Source organism: Empidonax traillii, unplaced genomic scaffold (assembly GCF_003031625.1).
Source record: "Empidonax traillii isolate 1590-97213 ecotype Southwest subspecies unplaced genomic scaffold, ASM303162v1 scaffold1373:size132633, whole genome shotgun sequence".
In the NCBI taxonomy this organism is placed as follows: domain Eukaryota; kingdom Metazoa; phylum Chordata; class Aves; order Passeriformes; family Tyrannidae; genus Empidonax; species Empidonax traillii.
Genome location: NW_020956566.1, coordinates 45,586 through 67,264, shown reverse-complemented (window position 1 = coordinate 67,264; position 21,679 = coordinate 45,586). Strand labels below are relative to the sequence as shown.

General features: G+C 52.1%; 1 protein-coding gene across 1 annotated transcript in view; it reads left to right on the top strand.

Moving 5' to 3' along the window:
- PTK7 (protein tyrosine kinase 7 (inactive)) overlaps window positions 1-21,425 on the top strand; it is a 37,236-nt gene extending 15,811 nt beyond the window's left edge. Inside the window, exons 2-20 of the mRNA XM_027906916.1 lie at window positions 7,887-8,181; window positions 8,715-8,817; window positions 9,347-9,537; window positions 10,183-10,330; window positions 11,306-11,436; window positions 11,703-11,969; window positions 12,182-12,315; window positions 12,708-12,843; window positions 12,966-13,085; window positions 13,254-13,403; window positions 13,681-13,831; window positions 14,178-14,305; window positions 14,603-14,806; window positions 18,658-18,813; window positions 18,996-19,228; window positions 19,785-19,865; window positions 19,946-20,097; window positions 20,175-20,353; window positions 20,575-21,425. Coding sequence (XP_027762717.1) covers window positions 7,887-8,181; window positions 8,715-8,817; window positions 9,347-9,537; window positions 10,183-10,330; window positions 11,306-11,436; window positions 11,703-11,969; window positions 12,182-12,315; window positions 12,708-12,843; window positions 12,966-13,085; window positions 13,254-13,403; window positions 13,681-13,831; window positions 14,178-14,305; window positions 14,603-14,806; window positions 18,658-18,813; window positions 18,996-19,228; window positions 19,785-19,865; window positions 19,946-20,097; window positions 20,175-20,353; window positions 20,575-20,735 — 3,120 coding nt within the window. The 3' untranslated portion in view covers window positions 20,736-21,425. The remainder of the gene's footprint in view (window positions 1-7,886; window positions 8,182-8,714; window positions 8,818-9,346; window positions 9,538-10,182; window positions 10,331-11,305; window positions 11,437-11,702; window positions 11,970-12,181; window positions 12,316-12,707; window positions 12,844-12,965; window positions 13,086-13,253; window positions 13,404-13,680; window positions 13,832-14,177; window positions 14,306-14,602; window positions 14,807-18,657; window positions 18,814-18,995; window positions 19,229-19,784; window positions 19,866-19,945; window positions 20,098-20,174; window positions 20,354-20,574) is intronic.
- Window positions 21,426-21,679: the final 254 nt, after the last annotated feature.

Here is a 21,679-nt window from a genome sequence, read left to right as displayed (position 1 = left end):
TGTTGAGCTCCTTGGGGACATGGGACCTGAGTGTGAGCTTTTCAGTCTCTTTTCTCTTCCTTCAAGGTCTGCCTTTCTTGTGGCCATTAGCTCTGCCCCTGAGCTTGCAGAGAGCCAGGTGATTTTTGAAGCTGCGATCTTCTGGTTGGTTGGTTTTGCTCAGGTTTATGAGCAGCTAAACATGCTGCTGAGGGATGCAATGACAGCTTCAGAGCCTGTGTCTTCCTTGCCTTGTTACAGGTTTATGGAGCTGGGAGCAAGTGCTGCAGTGCAATATGAGTCCAGAGTGCGTTAGGTCATCCAAATCTTCCATTTCCCTTAGTGGTTGCTCATTAAAAAGGAATAGCCTGTATTGCTACTGGATGAATTGCAGAGGCTTTGTTTCTTCAGTGGTCTGAGCAGTGGCAGTGGCAGAAACATAAAGGTCACTGTGGATATGGTGGGGTGGTGATGCATCGACAGCGGACTCCTAGGTGATTGAAAGCTGCCACCCTGCTTTGCTGTGGTTTGTTAATTATCTGACACATCCAGAGTTGGTTACTTGGTTAAAAAGTGGTGAAAATACCTCTTAATCTTGGTCTTTCAGTCTTAGGCCGAAGAGCTGCAGCCTGGGAATGGAATTTGGGCTACTCCTGCTGTCTGCCTCAAGTTAGTGGTGAGGACTATGGCATCTCTGGCCAGGTTACCCTCCTTTCTCCCAGCTATATCCTTGGCCTCCTTTCTGCAGCAACATGCATTGTGTGGTTGTTGCAAGGGGCCTTCCTTAAGTGAGCAGCTGTACTCTTTGCTCCTTGGGTGTTGCAAAGGGCTCTGCAGGTTTGGGGAGCCAGGGGGAGCAGGCCCCCTGCCTGTGTGCTGCAGCAGTGCCTTCCTATGGATCATGGCGTCCTTGCTAACTGTTAATGAAAATGGGCAGGGAACAAATGTTCAGCAGTGTGTTACCAAGCTCTCTGTCTTGTTGAGTGCTGAGCTGGTGGTGTAAATACATTCAGCTCCCACCTCAGGTCTGAGACTTGCATGCTCACTGTGCGGTCCTGTGAAGAGCTGATTCCGCAGTGGAGCTGGGACAGCTGTGAACTCCCTTGCTGTGGCATGGGGCACGTGACATCCACTCTACTTTGAGAGGCCAGACAAATGCTGGCCAGCCGTGTTGTCTGCCAGAACCACTCCTTGGGGAAGTTGACTGTGCCAGTTTTTGCAGCTGGCTCCTTCCATTGCATCCTGGTACTTGTGGGTCTTTGTTTCCTGTAAGCCAGATATCCCCTCCAGAGCTGGGGCAGCTCTGAGACCTCCTGCTGGCAAGGGAGAAGAGAAGGAGGGTTCCCCTCTGGGGAGGAAGGATGAATGCAGTTTAGGTGTTCTGGGCTTTGCTGTCCTGGGTGCTGCAGATGAGTTGCAGATCATCTAATCTGCTATCCCACATGCAGAGCATTAAAGGAACTGGCTTGCACATCTGGCTGAGCTGACATAAGGATGAATTTTGCTGAAGTGCTCCTGGAAGCAAGTAACGCCCCTGGGGCCTGACTGGAGAGTAAGGCTGGGCTACAAGTTGCAGAAGCCCCACAGTGCTGGGCTTGCTTGCCAAACCAGAAAACATGAAACTTGCACAAAGCACTCTCCCAAATCCCATTCCCATGCTTTTAGTTCCTTGTTTGGTTGGAAACAGCTTTGGGATTACTCATATCCTGTGGTGTCTCCAGAGACTGGTAATCTCTTGGGTACCAAGTGAAATGAATCCTTTCCTTTTCCCTTTTTGTCCTCTGTTCAGAGCTCTTTTAGTTTGGTGAGGAGGAGGTGCCTAGGAAGGAGCTGGGCCCAGCGCATGCCTGCGGGTGGGTGGCTTGGGATTGATGAGGGCATGGATCTCCCATGGGGCTGGGGATGTGGAGCATTGCATTGTGCTTCCAGCTGCCAGCTGACTTGCCTGTTGCTTCCCCAGCCGTGGCTCTAGGTGAGGGGGATGGCTGTGGACTCAGCAGGAATCTGAGGCTGTGCAGCAGCTGACGGCTTTGTGGTTGAGGCTGCATTCCCAAGCGATGTCGTCAGGCAAGGAGACAGTGATTTTTGGATTGTTTCAAGATGTAGGCGACTTGGCCTTTCAGGCAGGGCAGGAGATGTGCTGCCTTGTCTCCTCAGCTTAGACGGTTGCTTTGCAGTATCCAGAGGGTGTTGGACTACTGGAGTGTCCTCAGGTGAGTGCTCATGTGGGACAGGCACTCTGATGCGTTAAAGGAGTGGATGGAAAACCCAGCTCAGGTCAAGGCCTGGCTTGTAATGTTGTCCCATGCCCTTGCAGCCTGTAAGATGACCATGAAGGTTTGGGCTTAGTGCCATGGCAGGGACTCACTAGGCGGCATTCCTGGTGCTCTCAGGCTTCTTGCAGAAGGTGGCGTTGTTGCTGTTACTGCCAGGCCTGTCCAGGTTGTGCCAGGACCATAGACCCTCTAGTTAGCTGCAGCCCTAAATATAGCCTTAGAGAGGGCTGATCTCCCAAGGGTGAGTACTGCTATTCCACACATTTTTGGCTGTACCTCTGTGCTAACAAAGACCAGCACCCTGGGAAGGTCAGCTGTCCATGAGGTTGGAGCCTGTTGCCCAGCTATCTCCATGGCACAGAGTGGGAGGACAGTGTCCATCCTGAGAAGTGAGCATTGAGGCATAGATAGGGCTGGGCAGTTTGCTGCCACCTCCTTCCCCCCAGAGCCCTACAGTGTTTCTGTGTTTGGGATGTACCAAACCTGGTGCTTCCCAGGTGGAAACAGGGATGTGAAATCCTCCAAAATTTCAGCTCCAGTTTCCCTGTGCTAGCCCCCAGCTCTACCGCAGGTCCCCCAGATCCTTATTACTTTTTTGGTTCATTTTCTTATAGTTCTGGCTGATGAAACGAGCAACACTGGAATCTCTCTCTCTTCAAGCTCTGGAGAGTGGTCCCAAACTAAAGACATTCCCAGTCTCTGCAAAGTCTGCTGCCAGATCACTGCATTAATGCTGTGGCAGCCTTTGAGTGGGTTGCCTACCATGGAGCTGGGTCTCCTTTGCCAGATGTGTGGAGAGCCCTTTGCTTCCTGGCAGTCCTGTAGGATTGAAAACTTACTCTGCAGAGCTTCAGACAGCAGTGACTAACTTCACAGAGTTTCTCACAAGTCTGTCCTGAATACGGCTGTGATGATTTAATTTGTCACCTGAAATGCTCTGCACATGCTCAGGCTGGAATCTGGCAATGGCTGAGTGCTGGGGACATACCAAGACCAAGAAGGGAATTGAGATACACTTGGTAGAAATTCAGACTGGCAATGCAGATGTTAGTGTGAGTGTTTTTCCTGGGAAGCTGATATTTGCCTCCTTAAATAAATTAAGCTAGTTTTGAGCAGGGGATACCTCTACAGGTAGAATGCTGTGTTCGTGCGTTCAGATCTTTGTCATGAGTGTGATCTCAGAGCCAGGACGTGATCTGAGCCGCTCATTTCTCTGTCCATGTGTGCCCTCCTGGTGCATGTCCCCTCCAGATGATTTGCTCTCTGTGTGTGGGAATGATACCTTCAGGACCTTTAGAGGTACTAGTTCAGCTTCCCTAGTCTATTCACTTAACCTTTATCTATTGCTTCAGCAGGAGGGGTTTGCATTTCAGTTAAATATCCTTTGGGTAACACACTGCTGGGTGTTCTCAAGTGTGCTGCATTTCAACAATATTTGTCTAATCTGGCTGAAGCTTTCCTGGAAAGCTTTCTGTAGCCACAGTTGAGATGATTTTAGACCAGAAACATGTGCAGAGGTTTTTTTTTTCTCCCAGCCAGGGGTGGCTTGTATCACATGCATATGCAGAGGCCGGGTGTTTGCCAGAGCACTCATTTAGGACTGCTGCTTGGCTTTGGCCAAGGATTGTGGCTGGCCCAGCTGTGTTGCTGGGAGAGCTCCGCACTGGCTCGATCTTGCTAAGCTGACTTGGTGTTGCTGGGTAGTTTTTGAGGTGGCTCTCACTAAGGGGATAGAAGGAATCATTTTGCTTCTTTCAGCAGCTCCCAGCAATGCGCCCCAGCCCAGATGAGCTCATGAAACCACAGCAGAAACATGCTGTTGGGAAGGTGTCCAGTCAGACTGAGCCGGGGTCTCCTTTGCTCTCCATCAGTTCTGCAAGAGTTCTCTCTCATCTGCCAGCTGGGGCAGCTCTTACAGTCACCAGTGGCTGAGCTGTGCACAGCCCTGGCTACCACACAGTGAAGCTGGGAGCTCCTTCACCCGGTGAGTAGAATAAGCAGAGTAATTTTCTTCTTTATTCGTCACAGGTGGAGATTGTTGACTTTATACAGGTTTTACCCAAACTGTGGGATAACGGCATCCCACACGGTAGCCCTCTCCTTGGACAGCTTTCTTGAGCCTCTGTCTCAAAGGCCCAGGTGAGCTGTAGGGGGGAACGCATGAACCCTGCTCACTGCAACCTTTTCCTGGGCCAGGGTTGTACAGCTCTTATGGGCAGTGCAGCACTTCTCATCTCCGAACAGTGGGCCTTGATGCTCTCGAAAAGCTGTGTCCAGCTCTCGGCTTTTGATGTCTTCCATCCAAAATATCTGGACTACATCTAGCTACTGCCAGTCTTTCCTTGCAGTCCAAACCTGATATGTGATTGGAACACTGGTTTTCCAGCACGTGTAACCAGTTCATTAATGGCACCTTAGATGCTATTGTCAAAACAAAACACAAGTTTATGGCTCTTGCTGCACTTAACACTAGTTTATCCGAATTTGCCTTGACACTGTGCTCGTTAGATGTTCATCACAGGGATCTTGCTAGAGCTGAAATGTTTGTGTCCATTTTCCCAGCATGGAAAACAAGGACATAAGTAGTTTCTCCTGTTTCACCAGGGAGTTGGATCCCAGTGTTTCCTGACACCTGGTAAAAATCCCTGCTTCCCATATGGGACTTGTGCCAAGCCTTCATCATGTCCTCTGTCCACATGCCCCTGCCTGGACATGGGGCATGCTGAGGCAGCAGAGTGCATGTGATGAGGCAGCTAAAACTCTCAGCTGATCAGCGCTGAGGAAAATGCAATTGTGCTGTCAGTGATGGGGTGAAAGCAGTTCTTCTGCTCTTTAGTCTTACATTGGTAATGCTGATAATTTAATGCTAGAAACACTATAATTTAAAATCCCATATCTTAATACCCTAATGGCACATACCTTCAGAGAGCGGGACCTCATCACAAACTCCAGCACTAGCATGAACAGTAGGCTGAGACCCCAAGAGGAGAACAAATCCATTTACTTCATGAGCTCTCTTAATGCACCCTGCCACCTTACACATGCTTTGTACCATACAGATATGGTTTGGTGGTCATATGCCTGGTGCCCTGAGGCATATCTGTGAAAAAAGATAGACCTGTCTTCTCTAGGTTCAGACTTGAGTGGATTTGACTGTTCTGTTCCCCTTTCATCCTGTCTGTCTCTTCAAGCAGCCTGTTCTGGCGTGAGCTCAGCTCCTGATGCACTGGAGCTCTTGGACTATTGAGCACATAGCTGTGTTTGTGTGAGGTTGGGTGGTTGCTGCCCTGCTGAGTGCTCTTGATGAGACAGATCTGATTTGCAGAGAACTAATGTGTGTACTTGTGCAAGAACACGGGTTCCCACATGTTGTGTCACCTTGGGGCATGTGTTCATGAGGCAGGTGTCACAGACACTTGGAACAGATAGTTCCTACCTTTAGGGGAGGTGCATGGTAGCTGGCGATGGAAACTTCGCTGGACATGCTGACTTTGGAGAACAGCATGTTGATGGGACTTGGCTCTGTATGAGACCCAGAAGATGGGACTCGGATCTCCGTCTGCAGCTCTGCCATTCAGGCCACAGGGGTTAGTCTGTGGCTACTCCTTTAATTCTGAGTACAACTGGCAAGTGATGTCCACCCAGGAACTGTGGGCCTTAACCTGGGTGAGGGCAGTCCCTTGAGGATGTTGCCTGCACACCCAAGTCAGTGGCTCAGTTGAATGCTAAGGTAGAAAGCCAGGCTGCAACGAGGTCGATATCCTAGACCCTGCAGTATGTTGTTGTACACTTCTGTTCTTATGACCTCCCAGTTCCTTGCTGCCTCTGTCCCAGTGGCTTCTTTGGGGTGACTGAAAATTAGAGTTGTACCCACAGTCGCACTTTGCAAAGGCCGCAGAACCTCTGGGTTCTGGACTACTGTTTTTCTCTGCCCCAATGTCTTTGGGAATAGACTTTTTTTGTGATGGGAGGACTTTGTTGCTCTCTGTCTGGACTATGGGAAGAGGGTTTTAGCAGATACGGGCTGAGGTGCCCCTGCTCCTGGCTCATGTGTTTGGAGCTGGGAGATTAGAGACGCATCCTGGGATGCAGCAGCATTGGATGAGCACCTGTGTCTATACCTTGCTGTTGCTGTGAGTGGGAGAGCTCAGGCTAGCCACACTGGAAATGTGTGGCTGGCACTGGGATGCCAGTGAGTGGCTTCACTTGGGGTTTGCCGTCTCCAAAGGCTTTCCAGCATGGGAAGGACTCTTAAGGCTTTCTGGAATATCATGATCTTCAAAGTATCTCTTTTGGAATAGGATCCCTTACCCTCAACTCTGAGTGACTGAAATGTCCTGTCAAACTGTCTCCCTTTACCAGGCTTGTATACAAATGCCAGGCAGGAGGATGTGGCTGAGTGTCTTAAGAGAAACTGCCTTTCAGCTGGACTTGGATCCTGCTCATGTAACTTGTCCAGACAGCCATGTTTTTCTTGCAGCAGTGGGAACGTGCTGTTTTAACCACTTTCTTGCTCGTCTTCATTCTAAGAGTCTTGAAACCTGCCTGGCTTCACCCTTCTACCTGCAGAGCATGCTGCTGGGAACAGGGTCCAACAGCCATCGGCTGGTGCAGAGTTGCCCTTTGTCTGCTCTCCTTGCTGTGGCCAGCTGTTTGTTAACTTTTAGCAGAGTGCCTGTGGGGCTGGCTGTGAACAGGAGCAGCCAGCTTTGGGAGTGTGCTAGCGTACCTCAGCAGCCGTGTCAGGCGTTGCCCAGGCAAGCTCTGCCTGCTCTGTCCCTGGGACCCTGAGCTCTTGGGTAGGCTTTAGTGTGTCAAGGAGGGTTCTTTGGGTTTTCCATCATGCTAGAAAGATGCTTCCAGCCCTTCAGGCTGCCATCAGACCCTGAGGCCAACTATTGGATTTCTTGTTTCCACTTCAACTTAAAAGTGGGCTGAGTCACCAGCATAAGTTTGGGGTGTCACTGCTGCATCTTCTTAAGCTGTGCTCCAGCAGCTTCTGTGTTTATTCACGTAGACAATCCCTGTTCCAGGCGAGTGTTTTTCTGGATAATTTCTGAGGATGTGTAGGTGAGACGGAGATGTAATACCAAGGAGAGAAACTTTGAGGAAAGCCTAGAAAACAGTCTGTGGGTGTTTCCGATCAGGGGCAGTCTCAGTGCGTGGCTGAGACTTAGGACACATCCCAGAAAACCAGGACAAGAAGAGGTCAAAGAAACCTCTGAACTGCCCAGGAAGCTGCTTGCTGTCCAGTGTTTTGGTGACTGACTTCCCAGCTGCAAGACATTTCTCTATTGAGGCCGAAAGTGTAACTAACACTCAATAGTGGGTCATGAGAGCTCTCTCTTAACTCCCCTGGCCCCAGGGAGCAGAGCTCTCTCCTTGTCTTTGGCAAGCCCAGGCAGCCCTGTTCCAGTGATGGCTGGGGAGACAGGCTTAAAGCAGCTGTGCTACAATCTGAGCATAGGTCTGTTAGACTCTGAATTGATTTTGACAGATGTGCTTTGGGATATGTTTCTCCTAACACAGTGGTTTTGACTCTCAAGGAGACCCTTGAGAACAGTACATGCTTACCTGATCCCTTCTCCTCCTCCTCTTGCTCTGAACATGCCCCCCTTTTTCTGTCTTGCAGCTGTGGGGACTCAGGCAACAATCCTTTTCACCAAAGAGCCGTACTCCCAGGATGCCCTGCATGGCCGCAGCGCCATCCTCCGCTGCGAGGTGAAAGAGCCAGCGGATGTGGAGTTTGAGTGGCTGCAGAATGGGCTTCCCGTTCAGGACACAGAGCAGCGCTTCAAGGAAGGCAGCAACCTTCAGTTTGCTGCTGTCGATCGGCACCGGGATGTTGGGGTCTTCCAGTGTCTAGTGAGAAACGTGCTCACTGGGGAGGAGGCCCGCACGGCCAATGCATCTTTCAATATCAAGTGTGAGTGTGGGGTGAAGGCAACAGCCTGATGCTGCCCACTGTGGATAGGGAAAAGCACTCTGGGGAAGGACTGAGGCTGGAAACAGCTTTGCCACTCTGTTTTCTAATGCTTGTGGGGGTAGGGGTGAGACAGGGGTTGGACAACTTGGACTGTGAAAGTAGGATTCCTCTCCAACTAACGTGTCCATCATGCCTCTGAACCTCTTGTGTCTTCTGGTGTATCCAAGGATGTCAGAGATGCTTTCTCCTGCTGTCATTCCCATTTGTATATATGAAAGAGGCATTAGTGCAGCAAGTGGGTCCTGGGCACTGCAAATCCTTTCAGAACTCCTCTTATCCCTCAGAGAACAGCCACACAGAGCAAAGTGGGACCTTTGCAGCATGGGTATCCCCTTTACTCTGTGCTGACTTGAGGGCTTATGCAAATATAAGTCCTTGCTGCCTGCTCTGGTTATTTGTGGGTCACCAATAACCACTACCTGGGCTCATTAGGTTTGGAGAGCCAGCTGTGTTGATATTCTTTGATCCTACAGGGATTGAGACAGGCAGTGTGGTGCTGAAGCAGCCGTCCAGCATAGCTGAGATCCAGCCCTCCTCTACAGTGGTGCTGCGGTGTCACATCGATGGCCACCCGCGGTAAGGATTGCCTCCCGAGGAGTGGACCCTGCCACGGGTCCCCCTGCACCTTGGCTGCGTGCTCTTCCCCTATTTCTCTCTCTCTCTCTCTCTCTCTCTTTCTCGCTCTCTCTCTCTCTCCCCCCAACCCTTTCTCTCTCTCCTCCTCCCTCACCTCCCCTCCTCTCTCCTACAAGAATTCAGTAGAGTCTAGGGAAGGCGAAAGGCAGGATTGAGCCTGTGGCTGCACACCGTGGGAGAAGGCAAACGGCTTCTTCAGAGCCGCGTAGCGAGGAGCACAGTAAGAATGGGCTGTCACAGTTCAGTCGCTGAGCTGCTTGGTGTGCTGCAGTCACTCTCCGTTGCTTTCCAGTCGTGTCCCATCCACTTGGCTGCATGTCTCATGGCTTTGTGTCTGTGTCAGGGCCAGCAGCGGGGATGGAGAACCAGGGAAATGGGCCATCTCTGGGCTGTCTCCTCGGCGCACCTGCTCTCTGGGGAGGCCTGATGGTGCCATGCACCTGGTCACCTTCTTGTCCCTGTCTTGCAGCCCCACATGGCAGTGGTTTCGGGATGGTAACCCCCTCCCCGATGGCCGCAGCACCTATTCTGTCAGCAACAAGGAGCGAACGCTGACCCTGCAGAGCGCCAGCCCTGATGACAACGGGCTGTACTACTGCTGCGCCCGCAGCGCCGTTGGCTTCATCTGCAGCCAGAACAACTTCACACTGAATGTCATCGGTGAGTTGTGTCCCAGCTGTTTAGGGCTGGAGGCTCGGCTGTTTTGCTTCCCTGCTAACAACCTCCCCTCTCCCGCAGGACCAGGAGCGAGGCTGCAGGGGAAGTGTCAGGCTAGTGTGACTTTCTCTGTGCAAAGCCTTTGTCCAGAGACAGGCCTGGAAAATCCTGGCCAGATTTGAACCCTGCCCTATCTACAGGTGTTAATTTGCCGTTGTATTTTTCTGGAGCAGGTTTATGCTGTTGTCTCTGGTAGTGGAGCACCAGGTTTGGACCCTGGCATCTGTAGGTGCTGCTGGTTTTGCTAATATTAGTGCCACGTATATGCCCTGTTGGCCTTTCGAAGCAAGACCCAAGGAGGGTAGGAAGTGTTGACCTTAGAGAGGTATTTGGAACTGGACAAGAAAATCTGCAGTCCAGTGACAACTTTGATCTGTTTGCTAAGAGCCTTGCTGGAAGCAGAAGGGGTTTTCCCTAGAGCAGCTACCACGTGCAGTCCTGGGCTCTGATTCCATAAGTCCAGCCCTGCTGGCATGTCGGTCTCCTTTGGGCTTGCAGGGTGCATCCACCTCTTCTTTGAGCTTCCCCCAGAGCACTGGTGAGGAGACACAGGCCATTTTCACCCTCCTGTGGTCTCTGCCATTGCAGATGAGAGCTTTCCTCAGGCGGTGATCGTCCCACAGGACCTCATCGTGACCAAGAATGAAGAGGCCATGTTTGACTGCCAGTTTGCAGCTGTGCCCCCTCCTACGCAAGAATGGCTCTTTGAAGACAACCCCATCACCAACAGATCCAAGTAATAGGGACCTCAGTGATGTGGGCAGGGCTGGGAGGAGAGGGGCACTGTGTTCCGGAAGCGACAGAAAGAGGCCAAACCCTGTCTGTGCATGAAGGCAAGCATGCAGCATCAGGCTGGCCATGGGGATTGGTTTCTCAGCTTTGCTGGCTTGGGTTTAGTAGGGGCTTGGTCCTTGTGCGTGACCTTTATCTGCAAAGGACTCCGTGCAATTTATCCTCAAATGAGTCCACGAGGCTGTTGGTTCTAGATGCCTCTGAATGATGGCCCCTACAGTTGGGTCTGTCTCCCGGCCCCAGATGTCTGTGTGGTGATTTCTTGGAGCCAAGGACAGCTCAAGCTCCAGTCACTGACTTGGGACAATTCACAGTCAGGAATATGTCCCAGTACCAGATGCCCACAAATGGTGATCCCCAAACATGGGGGACACCTCCCAGCCTCCAACATCTGCACAGCAGTCACCGGGTGCATGAGTCCCTTGCGCTGCCGGATACAAGTGCATGGTGATTCCCAAAATCGGGAATGTTTCTGAGCCCCAGACACCTAGTCAGTCCGCAGAGGTGGGAACGGTGATCCCGGAGCCTGGACTGTCTCTCAGCCAAACTCTGCAAGGCAAGCAGTGCTATCCGGGTGCTCGATGCCCTTGGCCTGGCAGCTCCCAGGCGCCACCTTGTGCCCCCTGCCCTGTCTCCTGGCTTTTCCTTCTCTCGAAACTGGCCCAGTTTAATAATATGTCTTTTGATGGGAACCAGCTCTTCACCAGGAAAAAGACTCCTGTGAGCTAATTTCCTCCATGCAGAATGTGTCCCGCCATCTCCTTGTGTATGTGTGCTGCTCCCCCCACACTGGGAAGCTTTGGCTTGGCGCAGTCTCCCTCTTGGTTTCACGGGCTCGTGTGGGACATTGCAGGGCTGTAGCTCTGGCCCATGCCCTACAGAGATGCCCGCTGAGCCCTTCCTCTCCCCACGTGCCCAGGACCACCGTGTTCACCAACGGTTCCCTGCTGATCACCCAGGTGAGGGCTCGCAGCACCGGTGTCTATAAGTGTGTTGGCCACGGGCAGAGGGGGAAACCTCTTGTACTGAAGGCGACTCTGCGGCTAGCAGGTGAGAGGTCCTGGGGCTGGTGGCAGGGTGGGCAGTGGGTCCCAGAGTTCCGTTGTCACTCTGGAGCTGTGTGATGATGGGTCGGTACATGGAAAACTTCTTGGTTTATCTATGAAATGGTTCATCCTTGCTACCTGGATGAGGGGGACAAACACAGCTTGTGCACTCTCTCCCTTCAGTGATGCTTCCCATTTGAATGATGATGCTGGTGGGTTGGCTACATGTTCCCGCCCTGTTTGAGCTCTGCTGTCTATTGCTCCTCTCAGAGATCGAAGAAATGGCACCCTTCTCCCCGAAGGTGTTGACGGCGAACCAGGGACATCGCGTGTCCTGCACTGCCCCGCGAGGCGTACCCACCCCCCAGGTCTGGTGGGAGAGGAACCAGGAACGAATTCCCACTGCTGGCAGGGTGTACCAAGAGGCAGAGCAGCTTGTTTTTACCAGTATCACTGAGATGGATGCAGGAATCTACACGTGCCATGCTGCCAACAAGGCTGGAGAGAAAAAACAGGAGCTCAGCATCACTGTGGCTAGTAGGCAACTTTCTGAGAAGGGTGGGAGCAGAAAAGGGGCTGGATGGGGGCTAGGGTAAGCTAGGGCAGCATGGTGCATCACCTCTGATACAGACAGGCACCTCATGGTTGAGCTGCTGGGCCCCCTGTCTGGCTGCACACTGCCTCTCTGTACTGGTGCTGGTCAGGGGAATAATGAGTGGCCCTGTGTAACCCCTTGCCTTCGTGCCCAGCGGTACCCAAGTGGGTGGAGATGCCCAAGGACAGCCAGCTGGAGGAGAGCAAGCCAGGATACCTGCACTGCCTCAGCAAGGCCTCCCTGAAACCCACCGTCACGTGGTACCGCAACGGTGTCTCCATTTCTGAGGTGAGGTGATGGGGCAAGCCCCTGTTGCTTATGGTCACTTCTGCTGGCCACCTGCTCTGCTGCTGTTGTTTTTCACCTTGTTCCTAGACCCAGCACCCCTGTCACCCCCACTTTCGTCATGTTCCTGGCACTGTCTTCATCCTACTGATGTATTGATACACAGCTGGCTGTCTCTTGCCACTTGGCTGCCAGTCAGCCGTGTGCTTTTGGGGCGGTGACAAGAAAAAGCTCACTGCAGATTGTCTCAGTTCTCCATGTGGGTCTCAACAGGGATATGTCTATCTGAAGCATGATGTGGGCATGTGGAGTGTCAGAAGTGCCACAAGGAAGGGCTGAGCCCAGGGCTGGTGACAGTGTCATTTCTGCCCCTCTCCTTCCCTCCCTCTGGGCAGGACTCGCGGTTCGAGATTTCCGAGAATGGGACGCTGCGCATCAACAATGTGGAGGTGTATGATGGGACCATGTACAAGTGTGTGAGCAGCACACCAGCAGGCAGCATCGAGGGGTATGCACGAGTGCACGTTCTAGGTATGCTAAGTCACCCTCTTGTGGGGATCTCTTTTGCCTGGCAGGGTGCAGGTGTGATACCTGTGGCTCCAGTGCCTCCTGTGGCTGTGAGGGGTGTAAAACAGCACATCTGTCTGTTGCAGAGAAGCTGAAGTTCACCCCGCCACCCCAGCCACTGCAGTGCATGGAGTTTGATAAAGAGGTTACAGTGTCCTGTTCAGCCACTGGCCGGGAGAAACCCACCATCCAGTGGACTAAAACAGGTAAGGGGGACTTGGATGTGGTATGTCTGTTTCCAACCTGGGGCCCCAGGAACTTTGTCTCACCTCCAGCGTGGGCAAAGCAGCGGTGCTGTGGCTGCCTGGGAAGCTGCCAGGTGGCACAGTGACTGCAATGCATGACTGTTGCATCCATCTTCTTGTGTCCTGCAGATGGGAGCAGCCTGCCATCCCATGTCAGCCACAATGCTGGCATCTTGTCCTTCCACAAGGTGAGCAGGAGCGATTCAGGGAACTACACATGCATCGCCTCCAACAGGCCACAGGGCGAGATCCGTGCCACCGTGCAGCTCGTGGTAGCAGGTGAGGGCTCTGCAGCAGGAAGGTGGGTTTCCTGCTGAGCTGGCCTTGCAGTGGGTTTGCCTGGGTGGCACCCAACTGGCATGCCCATGCAGAGAAAGCAATGTCTGGTCTGACCCCAAGCTGTGCCCCGTGGCACTCAGATGTCTGTTTTGTCAGTGCTTTGAATGCAGACTGAGAGGGCATGTCCCACTGTGCCAGTGCTGGCCCTGCACCCTTGCGGGAGCTCAGCACCATTCCCAGGAACTGACAGCATTCATGTTGGTCTCTCTGCCTTCAGTTTATGTCACCTTCAAGCTAGAGCCAGAGCCCACGACAGTGTACCAGGGGCACACAGCCATGTTCCAGTGCCAGGCAGAGGGGGACCCCATACCACACATCCAGTGGAAAGGGAAGGACAAGATTTTGGATCCTGGCAAGCTCCTGCCCAGGTATACAACCTCCATTCCAAGCTGAAATGGGATGCAGCCTGGCATTCCCTGTACCTACTCAGTATGTGAGTGTCAACAGTGCAATCTCGGGTTCCCAGCTTGGTGGGCACATAGTTGTCTCCATGTGCCAGGACCTGGAATTCCCTGTTCCCAGGGTTACTGTTTCAGGCACAGCCTACCAAGCTGTGATTGAGCTGCAGTCATTTGTTCTTGAGCGTTGCACAGCCTGAGATTGAAGATGGTTGCACATGGGTCTGAGGCATTCTGGAGAGATGGGGCTTCAGGTGCCCCAAGCCTGCCTCTGCCCTCTGGTGTTTGCAAAGAGTTCTGTTTGTGTTATTGGCAGGATTCAGATCATGCCCAATGGCTCCCTGGTGATTTACGACGTCACCACCGAGGACTCTGGAAAATACACCTGTATCGCTGGCAACAGCTGCAACATCAAGCACCGCGAGGCCTTCCTGTATGTTGTAGGTAAGTGCCCAGTGTTGGCACGTGGCCTCCTGGGATCCCTGGCAATTCTAGGCCTTGCTTCTGGCCCTGTATGTGGGTGCTGCATGTCAGGTTGTGCTTGCCAGGTAGGCACAACATCATCCCCATTGGGATGCAGCACAGTGCGTTGTGGGATGTGCCCAGTGTGCTGTGGGTGCATGAGGGGGTGGCCACAGCAGCAGGTGGGAGGTGGGGCTTTTCTCATTCCTACAGCACATTCCTGTAGGATTTGGGAGATCCCTGCACACCTTCATGTGGTTGGTGCTCTCTGCCTCACAGATAAGCCAGCAGCGGAAGAGGATGAGGGACTTGGCAGCCACACACCATACAAGATGATCCAGACCATTGGGCTTTCAGTGGGGGCAGCTGTTGCCTATATTATTATTGTGCTGGGGCTGATGTTCTACTGTAAGAAGCGGAGAAAAGCCAAGAGGCTGAAGAAGCACCCAGAGGGCGAGGAGCCTGAAATGGAGTGTCTGAATGGTGAGGCTGATACCCCCGAGGGTGGGGATTTCACTGCTGGCCCCCGATGTCTGTGCTGGAGGGTCTGAGGAGCAGGGAGTTCCCAGGGAATGGGACGATTCCTTATCCTCGGTTTCTTGCTCTTGGTTCTGTCTATGGCTGGTTGCAGAGACGTGCTACCAGGTGAGAAATAGGAAAGTCAGTGTGAAACCTGCATCCCAGCCTGACATTGTGGCCATCTCTTTCTGCTGAGTTATGCATTGCTCCTGCATCCCAGCACCTGTACGTGGTATCATATACACCAGGGGAGGGAAGGATCCTTATTGCAGTGTAATGAAATAGAAGTACTCTGCTGGCCTCTTCAAATCACAGTTCAACAGCTCCTGGTGCTGGAGGGAAGATGTTTCACTGAACTCACCCTGTTATCCCTGAAACCCTTACAAGCTTTGAGCATCTACAGCATTCTCCAGTAAGGACTCCTGGAGCATAACAGGTTATCTAAAAATTTTCTCTTTGCTTTTCAAACTTGTCACTTACCAGCTCTGCACTGGAACGCACAACTCTTTTGTATGTCTGGTTGTTCCTGCGTGTGCCTTTTCTGGTTGTGCTGTCACCCTCCTGAGATGGGGAGCCCCAGACAGGATTTGGTGTGTCCACCTTGCAAAGTGACACAGCTGTGCTGTGTCCCCTTCTCAGCTGTGCCCCTGGCTTCAGTTCCCTGTTGACAGAGCTGGCTGACTCCACCACTGTGGATAGGACATTGCTTTCCTCGGGCCTCATGTTGCATCTTTGTCTGCACCTCCCAGTGCTCAGTGTCACTGCAGCTGGCCACAACTGGCCTGTATCTTTGTTGCTAGCTGCACTGGAAGCTTTGGCAAACAGCTGCCAGCTGCACCCTGTCCATGTTGGCAATGTGTTGTACTGCTGTGATTCCTACCTTCTGTGTGTCCATTGGAGGATGTTTCCTCGTGTTCTGTAGCAGCTGAGCTGTTCTTTAACAGCTGTTTCCATGAGACCCTGCAAATAGACTAAACTGGGTTCCCATTGTACATGAGTTACAGGACTCCTTCAAGGAACCCAAGAGATCTCTGGGGCATCATTTTCATTTTCAAAAGTTGTTTCAGCTTTCTCTTGACAAAGTGGTTGTCCTTGCATCACTGATACTAGCGAGGACTTGTAAGTGGTGGGGCACAGTTGAGTTTGCTGTCCTTAATCCCCTGGATCTCCCAAACCTCCCCATAAGTGCAGATGTTCTCCCTCCCAGTTCTCTAGCACACAGCCATGACCTGATCACATGCAAGTTTCTTTGAGGGCCTGGCAAAACATAACTGCTGGATTTGTCTCCTGGTTTTCCTCTTGCACTGGTACTTTGAACAGAGCCAAACCTCCAGGAGAGAAGTCTCTGGCTGTGGGGAACTCCCTGGGAGTAGGGATGCAGGAGCATCTCTGCAGCTTTGTGCTCTGCTGCTGTTACCACTGTGAAATCTTTCTGTGGACAAGTAACAGGCAACTCATCTGTGCCAGCAGGTGCTGGCCAACATCTTCTTCCTGGGAAAGGATTTTTTTTTTAATCTTTTTGAGGTGGTCTTGGATTTTTATCTTGACCTCTCTTATTATATTTTTATTCTGCCAGAGTTTGCCTCTCCTTATTGCCTTTGTCTGTAACCAGTTTAGCTGTCAGAGAGTTGCATCCTCACTGCTACAAGCAGACCCAGGTGCCCAGGTGTCTGTACTCCTCTCCATAGCTTGTCTGGAGAAGTGTTTTGTGTTCGCTCTCAGCTGCAGTGGTGTTACCCATTCACCATGGTCTTCAAAGATCTGGCTCTATGCCTCTTTTTGATGTGATCCCTCTTTACCTAGGTAAACAGAAGTATCTCAGCATCCACCTCAGTAACTACAAGTATTCCGTGGCTGACTACCAGCTGACTTGTCCAGTGCCCTCAGAATCCAGAGAGATTTGACCTTCCTATGGCTCAGTGCACTTCTAAGTCACTTACCTTCCAAGGTCATGTCCTTGTTGTGCCACATCCTCTATAACGAGGATGCTTGCTTTTAGTATCCCTGTGTCTGACTGTGCTGCCTTTTTTTTTTTTTTAATGAATACAGACATAGCATCTGGGGAGGCTAATGGCTATGGGGACTTATTTCTGAGGTGGCATGTGCTGATGTGTCTAGGGCAGCACGGCATTGTCTCTTTCTTCAGGTGTTGTAGGCAGGTGGGCAAAGTAGTCCATTTCTTTACACTTGGTTTGCCTCTGGACTGCTGGATACATAAATTAAATAACTGTTATTTTTGCCATCCCCATGCTATTAACTGCCTTGTCCAAGCTCTGTAAAACAATCTGTTCTCAAAAGCATCTGTTCTTGCTGCCTGCTGGTGCTGTCTCTCAGTGGCAGCACACTCACTCTGCAGCCTTCAGGATTTTCTTGGCAAGGTTGCAGTGGTCTTCTTGTGTTATCTTCTTGGCTTGAAGCTTGTAGTCTTAAGACACGATCAGTCATGAATGCAGACAGCACAGGGTCAAACAGTCCTGCTGATAACTAGTGTAAAAACAGGAAGAATGAAAGTAGATCAAACTTTGATTTATAGGATAGGTGGTGTTTTTTCACTATTGTCTTCTGCAAATCTTACTCCAGCATGTGAGAGCGTACAACTGTCAGTAGCCATGGCTCTTAACATGACAGTGTTCACAGCTGCAGTCCTACCTGTGACAAAGCCACGGTCCTTGTCATGGTGGCCAGACCTCAGGATGTGCTGGTACCTCTCTAGTACACCTGCATTGTAAGCATGCATGTACACTCTCTGCTATACAATAACCTGTGATAGAAATTACAGGCAGTGAGATTCCTGTTGGAATTAATTTTTTGTTGGGTTAAGTCTTAATTTTGTGATTTCCTTTTGCATGACTAAGTGTTTGCCTAATGCTTGTTCCAGGACTAGCTGAAATGCAGCGTGCACAGTAGTACAGAGTGATGCTGAAAATGTCAGCCACTTTAGTTCAGTGCTGTACCTTCCTTTACATTCCAACTCCTGCCTTCAGCTTATGGAAAGTACCATTTCCAAAGCACCAGGTCTGATCCAAACCGTAAATGCATTTAAAATCAAGGTTTCCTATCTATGCAGTTGTTCGTCTACAGGCTGCCTAAAATGCAGGGTTCTCTACTTTCTTAAGACAATAATGTTTTGTCCTGTTCTCTGGCTTCTGTTTATGCTAAGGAAATTTCTAGTGGAGTTGCTGTGCAGGAAATTTGCTGGGATTGATTGCAAGGGCAGTGCTTCCCAGCTCTGCTTTAACAAAGCAAGGTAAAGTCCAGGCTGATCTGGTCTAAGAGGTTCAAGATTTTCAAGGACATGAGTATTGCTGGCTTGCTGGGAAGTGAGTAAGGAGCAGGGACATCAAGACTGCAGCAGCTAATGCCAGATAGACTTGAGATGCTCTTTGGCATCAAGAGACTCTGGTTATAGGGAGCAGGGTTCACTCTGCTCCCTCTCTGCGCCACACATCCCATCCTCTGCTGTTGTTCTGCAGAGTTTTGTCAGTGGTAGTTTGGATGTAGCCACTGCTTTGGAATGACTGAGTGGCATGGGATGGACAAGGCCAGATGGGGCTGGCTGGTTCTGGGACCAAAGCCATTGCTCAGCATCTGATTTCAAGGGTGGCTGCAGGGCCAGAGATGAGGCCGGAACTGAGCCCAGAGGGAACAACTGCATGGAGGCCACTCTGTTGCCTGGGGCTGGACATCAAGCTGGGGTGCTCGGAGCCAGTTGTGAGTGCTTGTTGTGTCAGAGCCTCAGAAGAGGCTAAGCCCCAAATATAACATTCTCTGCACATCCCGGTAGGATGCTGAAGCCATTTGTGCTTCCCTCACAGGCGGTGCCTTGCTGCAGAATGGGCAGATGACGGCAGAGATTCAGGAAGAAGTGGCCTTGACCAACCTGGGCAGCAGCTCTGGGGCCAGCAAGCGGCACAGTGCTACTGACAAGATGCACTTTCCGCGTTCCAACCTGCAGACGATCACGACCCTGGGTATGCTGAGCTGCCCTGGCCCTGACCCCACTCCAGCAGGAAACCTGTGACTGAAACCCCAGCTGTCCTAGCCAAGAAATGGGATGTGCTGGGATACTGAGGGCCCTGCAGCCACTGGACTGTCAAATACACATGCTGTCCTAACACACTCTCTCTTCCCGTGTGCTTCTCTGCACTTTCAGGCAGGGGGGAGTTTGGTGAAGTATTCCTGGCCAAGGCCAAAGGTGCAGAAGATGGCGAGGGTGAAGTGCTGGTCCTGGTGAAGAGCCTGCAGACAAGGGATGAGCAGTTGCAGCTGGACTTCCGTCGAGAGGCAGAGATGTTTGGCAAGCTGAACCACTCCAACGTGGTGCGGCTGCTGGGGCTGTGCCGCGAGGCAGAGCCACACTACATGGTCCTGGAGTATGTGGACTTGGTAAGGGCCCTACCAGCCGTGCCTGCAGTGGAGCAGGGGGATGACAACAGTGCGCATGGGGCATGCAAATGTGACAACAGGCTGGCAGCACAGGGCAGGCAAGGTGTAGGGATACCAGGCTGAGCTTACTACTGTTCCCAACCTGTGGAGGAGTCTCCAGGAGAATGAAGTTCTCCTGCAAGACCTGGAGGTGACTTTGTTCTTTACGTCCTTCTGATTCCTGGTTTATGTCCTGGACTCAGCTGTGTAAGCTAAGTTGCAGGACTCCATGTTGCAGAATGGCTATGAATGCTAAGGGCTACAGGGAGTCTGGAGTTTCTGGGTGAGAAATCAATCTGGGGCATGAAAAGCCTCCTGGAGACTTCAGGTCTGTTTGCCTTGATTGTAGCCAGTTGAGGCCCAGAAGCAAAATAACCTGGCTTGCCCTGCAAGGCAGGAACCATGGATCAGGAGATGAGGATCTATAGGTCTGCCAAATCCAGGCACTGCAATCCTCTCACCGATGAGACTGGCGACATGTAGAGGTGCTGTGTCTTAATTGCTGTCTGTCTCCCAGGGGGACCTGAAGCAGTTCCTGAGGATCTCCAAGAGCAAAGATGAATCTCTGAAGCCACAGCCTCTCACTACCAAACATAAGGTGACAGTGTGGCTTTTGAAGTATTGTGGGGTTGGGAGCCTGAAGGAAGACAGCCAGTGCTGACATGTCTCTGGGGTCAGGTGTCTCTCTGCACACAGGTGGCCCTGGGCATGGAGCATCTCTCCAACGGCAGGTTTGTGCACCGGGACTTGGCAGCCAGGAACTGCCTGGTCAGTGCCCAGCGGCAGGTCAAGGTCTCATCCCTGAGCCTCAGCAAGGATGTGTACAACAGGTCAGGTGGGAACCTGAGAGGGGAATGAATGGGGGTGGAATGGCACCAGTCTCATTGCTTGCCTGTGCTGCCCACAGTGAGTACTACCACTTCCGCCAGGCCTGGATCCCGCTGCGCTGGATGCCACCTGAAGCTGTGCTGGAAGATGAGTTCTCCACTAAGTCAGATGTGTGGTCTTTTGGGGTGCTCATGTGGGAGGTCTTCACGCATGGCGAGATGCCCTACACTCCACTGGCAGATGATGAGGTCTTAGCAGGTATGTGGAATACCTTATGCTGTCTCTGGAATTGTAGCCTAATTTCTTTTCATGTGGTAAAGGTGGCCAGACAAGCTGTGTGACGTCCCTCCTCTTGGCATGGTGCTGGTCTGTCTGAGGAGGCTGTCCCAGCCTGCACGGAGAATTGCTGCCCTCCTTGCACCCCACAGAGAGGATCACACCCCTTCCCTATGGCCCTTTGAACTTTTCTTTCGTGCCAGGTCTGCAATCAGGAAAGACGAAGCTCCCGCACCCCGAGGGCTGCCCTTCCCGCCTGGCCAAGCTGATGCAGCGTTGCTGGGCCCCCAGCCCTAAGGATCGGCCTTCCTTCAGTGAGCTCGCCACCACCCTTGGGGACAGCTCAGCTGACAGCAAAGCCTGAGCATCTGGCCCTTGCTGGTGAAGGATGTGGCGGGGTGGAAGGGGGTCTCTATGTGCCTGGGAAGCCCCTGGCACTCCTGCAGCCCCTTGCTGAGCCCGACCCCGATGCGCCAGCAAGCAGCTCAGCGCCAGCAGCTGCTGGACTCAAAGCACAAGCCAGTGTACCCCAGCCCCACCCCCCTCCTCCACAGGTCCCAAAAGACAGCCCTTGCTGCCTCCTGCTCTCCGCCTGCTCAGCCTGGTGCCCTTAGGCTGCTGGTGTGGATGGAGCGCAGCTCCCCCTCATCCAGTGAGAGCTGGGGTGTCCCTGCTCGCCACGTCCATACCTGCCAGCCTGGCCCAGCCTCTCCCTCCGTCCATCTGTGCTAGGCATGCCTGACTTCCCCACACCCCCACGGGTACAGGCCAGCCAACAGGAGCACAAAGTGCCTGGCATATGAAGGAGCACACTACCTTTCCCAGTTACCCTGTGCCTTTTTTTGTACTATGACTCTGGGCAGAGCCCCCTCTCTCCCTCTCCCTCTTCCAGAGCGCTGACTCCTCCCTACCATAGTATTTCTGTTACTGGAATGCAGCCTAGAATGGGTTAGTTTGTTTGCTTGAGTGGAGGGTATTGCAGCCAAGAAGGGTTGGGTTTTGTTGGGTTTTTATGTGCTGCTCTCAATAAAGAAGGCGCTTTTTTTTTTGGTTTTTTTTTGTCTTTGTAAGGTGCTGCTGTCAGATAGCTGTTTTCTTCCACATGGCTCCTGGGAAGGGTTGGGGGCCAGTTCTTCAGGCATCTGTCTCCTGTGTTTAGCCCTTTAGCCCCCTTCTCAGATGAATTTGAGCTTTGTGTTCCCTGAGGGAGCACTTTGCCTCAGCACTTACTGTCTCTCTGGGCAGTCATGGGTTGCTCTCCAACAGGAACAGGTATCTCAAGAGAAAATGTCTTTCTCAAACTCCAAG